At 46.2% G+C, this 5914-nt stretch overlaps 1 protein-coding gene across 1 annotated transcript; it reads right to left on the reverse strand.

The window, feature by feature from the left end:
* Positions 1-1192: 1192 nt before the first annotated feature.
* LOC106770365 lies at positions 1193-5756 on the reverse strand. Its single transcript, XM_014656179.1, has 3 exons — positions 4140-5756; positions 2366-4024; positions 1193-2236 (listed from the first exon to the last, which is right to left on the reverse strand). The coding sequence occupies exons 1-3, from the start codon at positions 5754-5756 to the stop codon at positions 1193-1195; spliced, it is 4320 nt and encodes a 1439-aa protein (XP_014511665.1).
* Between the last annotated feature and the right edge of the window lie 158 nt (positions 5757-5914).

A 5914-nucleotide genomic window follows, 5' to 3' on the forward strand; every position in this document is an offset into this window, starting at 1 on the left:
TCTAACTTCAAACCGAACACGCCTGCCTATCACCCGATCGGAAATCAATTGTCTGATTTTCAATCTTTGAAGTTAATTATCTAACTTCAAACCGATCACGCCTGCCTATCACCCGATCGGAAATCAATTTTCTGATTTCCAATCTTTGAAGTTAATTATCTAACTACAAACCGATCACGCCTGCCTATCATCCGATTGGAAATCAATTTTCTGATTTCCAATCTTTGAAGTTAAATATCTAACTTCAAACCGATCACGCCTGCCTATCACTCGATCGGAAATCAATTTTCTGATTTCCAATGTTTGAAGTTAATTATCTAACTTCAAACCGATCACGCCTGCCTATCACCCGATCGGAGATCAATTTTCTGATTTCCAATCTTTGAACATAACTACTTATGATAAGAATGATTTGACATAGTTGGCAAAATTGCATTTATTCAAAGTCGTTGCAAATTGGGAAATTACATAATAATCAACTAAAATAGAACTTTAAATGAGAAATATTCCATGTATTGGGAATAGCTTTCCCATTCAAACACTCCAATCGGTATGCACCGTTGTTCAAATTCTCCTTCACCCTGAACGGTCCTTCCCAGTTAGCCGATAACTTTCCATGTGTTGGATTTTTCCTTGCTTCACCCGTTCGCCTCCACACCAGGTCTCCTTCTACAAATTGCCTTGGCTTGACTTTGGTATTATAGCGTCGAGCAACAAGCCTTTTATGAGCTTCTAAGTGAACGGCTGCCATGTCGCACCGTTCGGGAAGAATATCTAAGTTACTCCTGAGATGTTCTGCATTCTCACCCATATCTACAATACCCCGTCGCAGCGCATTCTCGCCGACTTCCACTGGCAGCATTGCATCTGACCCATATGTGAGGTTAAAAGGTGATTCCCCTGTTGCGCTATGTGGGGAGCATCGGTATCCCCACAGTACTTGTTGCAACTCGTCTACCCATGCTCCTTTGGAGTCCCCTAGCTTTTTCTTTAGTTCTTGGATGATGATTTTATTCATAGCTTCTGCTTGACCGTTCGGTTGTGGGTGCTCTACTGAACTAGTCAAGGGTGTAATTCCCAACTCCTTATAGAACGCTACCAGCTTTTTGTCAATGAACTGTCGACCGTTATCGGTGATGATGTGCTTGGGTAGACCGAATCGGCATATTAGTCTCCACACAAACTTTTGCACCTAAGAAGCTGATATTTTAGCTAGCGGCTCAGCTTCCACCCATTTGGTAAAATAGTCAATTGCGACTAAGAGAAATTTGAACTGGGAACGACCGGTTGGAAATGGTCCTACTATGTCCATTCCCCACTGAGTAAAGGGCCATGGAGATACTATGGCCGAAAGTGCCGCTGCTGGTGTGTGAATGATGTTCCCATGTTTTTGGCAAGCCAAACATTTGACAACAAAGGCTTGGCAATCCTTCTCCATTGTTGGCCAATAAAATCCTGCTCGCAACGCTCGGGCCCTTAACGAACGGCCGCCGCCATGCCTACCACATATTCCTTCATGTAGCTCTTGCATGACATATTCAGATTCATCTTTGGATACACACTTTAACATTGGAGTGACATACCCTCTTCGGTATAGCTCTTCACCCACCATGACATACCTCGCAACCTGTTTTGATTCCTCCGTTCGGAGGGTTATTCCTGCCTCTTGCTGCTGGATTAGCCTTACGATTTCTCTTCTCCAATCGTCCCGTTCAGCAATGGAATAAACTTGTAAGCATTCAACTGCGGGCTTGAAAATTATCTGCCGGACCAATGAAGATAGATGACCTTTCTCCTTACCAGTGGACAATTTTGACAACTGGTCGACTCTTTGATTTTCACTTCTGGGAATGTGATTTACTTCGATGCTGTCAAAGTGTGTGAATAGTTGTTTGGTTCTGTGGAAATACTTGAGTAATTGATCATCTTTAATTTGGAAGGTTCCGTTCATGTGACCTGCTACCAGCTGTGAATCCGTTTTACAACAAAGCACTTTAACCCCCAAATCACGTGCTAGCTCGAGGCCAGCTATTAGGGCCTCATACTCAGCTTGGTTATTGCTGGCCTTAAACCGAAAGATCAAGGCCTGTTCGACAACTATACCGTCNGNTCCTTCTAATACAACACCCGCTCCACCTCCTTTAAGGTCGGACGATCCATCCACGTATAATATCCANGNNTGACAATGGGACGATCGTCCTGGTAACTCGGCCACGAAATCAGCCAAGTGCTGGCCCTTAATTGATCCTCATGGTTCGTATCTCAGACCGAACTCAGAGAGTTCAATGGACCAACCGATCATCCTACCTGCTAGGTCAGGTTTACGTAAAATTTTTGAAATAGGATAATCTGTTCGAACAATTACCTGGTTTCCTTGTAAGTAGGGACGGAGTCTTCGAGTGGCAATCACAAGTGCTAAGACTATTTTCTCCAGTTGCTGATATCTGGTTTCAGGTTCCTTCAGTACCCGACTGATGAAATAAACTGGGCGAAACTCAGGAACTTCTTGCACTAATGCGGCGCTGACCGCTTCTTCACCGACCGCCAAGAATAGATGCAAGTCACAACCATAATCCGGGCATCTCATAACCGGAGGGTTAGAGAGAATTTGCTTGACTTCGTCAAATGCCGCTTCACACCGATCGNTCCACTCTACTTGTTTTTGTTTCTTCAGTAGCTTTAGAATCGGTTGAATTCGATCAGCTAATTTGGGTATGAATCGGGATAGCGATGTAAGTCTCCCGACCAACCGTTGTACTTCCTTCAAACTACTTGGGCTTCTCATCTCCAAAATAGCCCGACACTTATCAGGATTGGCCTCGATGCCTCGTGAAGTAAGCATGAAACCTAAAAACTTTCCTGCAGACACTCCAAATGTACACTTGAGAGGATTTAACCTCATCCCGAACTTCCGCACCTGATCCAAGACTTCGGCTAAATCCCGCAAGTGTTCCTCCACCGATCGGCTTTTTACTACCATGTCATCCACATACACTTCCATGCATCTTCCTATCTGATGTTGAAAGACCTTATCCATGAGTCGTTGATATGTCGCTCCTGCATTTTTTAGGCCGAACGGCATGACCTCATAACAGTAATTGGAACGTTGCGTTATGAAAGCCGTTTTATCCTGATCGGGTTGATACATGGGGATTTGATTATATCCCGAATAAGCATCTAAAAAACTTAAGATTTCGTATCCGGAAACTCCGTCCACCAAGCTATCAATGCTTGGAAGGGGATACGTGTCTTTCGGGCATGCCTTATTAAGGTCTGTAAAATTTGTGCACATTCTCCACTTGCCGCTCGGCTTCTTCACCATCACCACATTCGACAACCATGTGGTATACTTAACTTCTCGTATGAAACCAACTTCCAATAACTTTGTTACTTCCTCCTCTACCGCTCTTCTTTTCTCGTTGCCTAACCTCCGCTTCCTCTGGGCAACTGGTCGGGCATCCTTGAATAGTGACAATTTATGAGATATGATGTCAGGATGAATACCTGGCATATCGGCTGCTTGCCATGCAAACAAATCCCTGTTTTTCAACAACAGTTCTTCTATTAAGGTTACTTGATCGGTGGTAAAATTGCGCCCTATGGTGGTGCATTGATCCTCCTGCTGTCCAATAACAACAGGACGTGTATCCCCCAAGGGTTCCACCCGATCGTCAAATTGCGTTCGAGGATCTAATTCCATCATAGCGACCTCTGATCGGTGGCCTGAGAAAGTAATACTTCTGGGCTTGACCTTCAACCCTGCAGCGTAACATTTGTGTGCCATCTTCTGATCGGCCCGAACGGTGGCAACCTTTCCATCATCAGTGGGATACTTCAAAGTTAAGTGTGGGGTCGAGACGATAGCCCCGAACATGTTTAAGCACGGTCTTCCCAATAAGACGTTATAAGACGTGTCGGCTTCTACTAGCAAGAACCGAACCTTCATCTCTTTAGCATCCCTGTCGGCTTCCAAGCTGGTCCTCAGATCAACATACCCCTTTGTATCTACTCTCTCCCGCGAATCCTACTATCTGTTCATTGAAAGGCAAGATTGCGTCCTCCGATATGTCCATTTGCTTGAAGGTCTTCCAATATAATATGTTGGCCGAACTACCTTGATCTATTAAGACTTTACTCACCCTGTACCTGGCGATCATTGCTGTTATCACCATCGGGTCATCTTGCTCCAAGTCGGGTGCATGAAAATCGTCATCAGAAAAAGTGATGGTGGGCATAGATCTTTTTGAGGTGTCCGTTCGGTGGGAGCTGTGTAAGTTTCTCAAGTGTCTTTTGCGGGCGGCTGACGTCAATCCTCCTCCTGCAAACCCCCCAGATATAGTATTGATTACTCCTCTGACCGTTCGGTCAGCGCTTCTGCTTCTGCTCCGATCAACTCTCGGCCTGGCCCTTTTTCGGGATTCTGGCTGCAACGAGGTCCAATCGGGTCTGGTGGGCGCTCTTCCCCTGTGGACGAACTTCTGAAGATGTCCTGCTTGAACCAAAGATTCCAATTTGTCCTTCAATGTATGACAATCTTCAGTTGTGTGGCCCCGATTTTGATGATATCGGCAATATTTGCTTTCGTCAGCTCCTCTAGGTGTAGGTATTTGTACCACTGTTAATAGATCGGCCCTCAGTGCCTCTTCCAGAACTCTTGCTCGTGGTGCATTCAAAGGAGTATGGTGAATATATTGCTGCATTTGGTTGTGTTCTTTGCCTCTGTAGCCTCCTCTCCTGTCATTCTCACCGGACTGTGGTCCGGACCTCACTCTGGCCGGACGGGGCACTGATTCCCCCTCTTCTCTCCCACGTTGATGGGCTCGTCCTTCTTCTATACGAATAAAACTGGCCAATTTCTTTTGTAATTCGTCCATGCTTTGGGGCTCTTCTGCATGGAGGTAGTCACAAAACGGACCAGGCCGCAATGCAGTGGTCAAGGCACTCACCACCAGTCGCTGATCGGCATTCCGTACCTGCCAGGCGGTACGGTTGAACCGATCCATAAAAAGTTTGAGGGACTCCTCTCGTCCTTGCTTCATTCTTACTAGGGCTGTGTAAGTCACACCGGGCGTCTTACTCGAGGCATACTGCTGAGTAAATAGCTGGCGCAGTTCGACGAAGTTGTCAATGGTTCCAGGTTGTAAGGAATGGAACCAGTCTAATGCTTCTTCCTTTAATGAAAGGGAAAAAACTCTACACCATACCAGTTCGTCAGACGAATATACCGCCATGGCATCCACGAAGGATCGTAAATGCTTAACAGGGTCAGATGAACCTCCATACCTCTCCATTGATGGCAGCACTTTGTTTTCTGGAATGATCTCCTGCATTACCCGTGGCGTGAAAGGGTGTAATCCCTCAGCTTGATCGCCATTTATAGGGTTTCGCTCTTCGTTTCGTTGTCTCTCCTCCCGGCGATGAGGATCGCCTCTGTCATTGCCCCGCCCTCTTCCTCGCCCTCCGCTTCTACTCCCAGCCCTGCTTACCGGTCGTCCATCACCTCTACCTGCCCCTCGTCCGCTAACTCCTCCAATTCCTTCATTAGGCGCAGGATTATGATTCTCTCGTCGTCCCTCACCTTGGGTATGAGGTTGTTCCACGGTGTCTGAATGATATGTCTCTACATTGACAGAGCGGTCAGAATGACCTCCTACTCTGTTCGCTTGTTCCGCCCTCATTGTTGCGATTTCCGCCCTCATCTCCTGAATTTGCTGCTGCAAATTTTGCAANATCTCCAANGGTACCTCTCCAGCCATGGTGGTCGTTTATAGGTCAATGAAAATGATCTCGGGCCCCACGGTGGGCGCCAAAATGTTTCGGATGGAAAGCCTGAGACAAAATCACGACCTTCTGGAAACGACAGCAATGCACACTCTCTCTCGATCTTGTGACGATAACGGACCTTTGCTTTTCT

Source organism: Vigna radiata, chromosome 8 (genome assembly GCF_000741045.1).
Source record: "Vigna radiata var. radiata cultivar VC1973A chromosome 8, Vradiata_ver6, whole genome shotgun sequence".
In the NCBI taxonomy this organism is placed as follows: domain Eukaryota; kingdom Viridiplantae; phylum Streptophyta; class Magnoliopsida; order Fabales; family Fabaceae; genus Vigna; species Vigna radiata.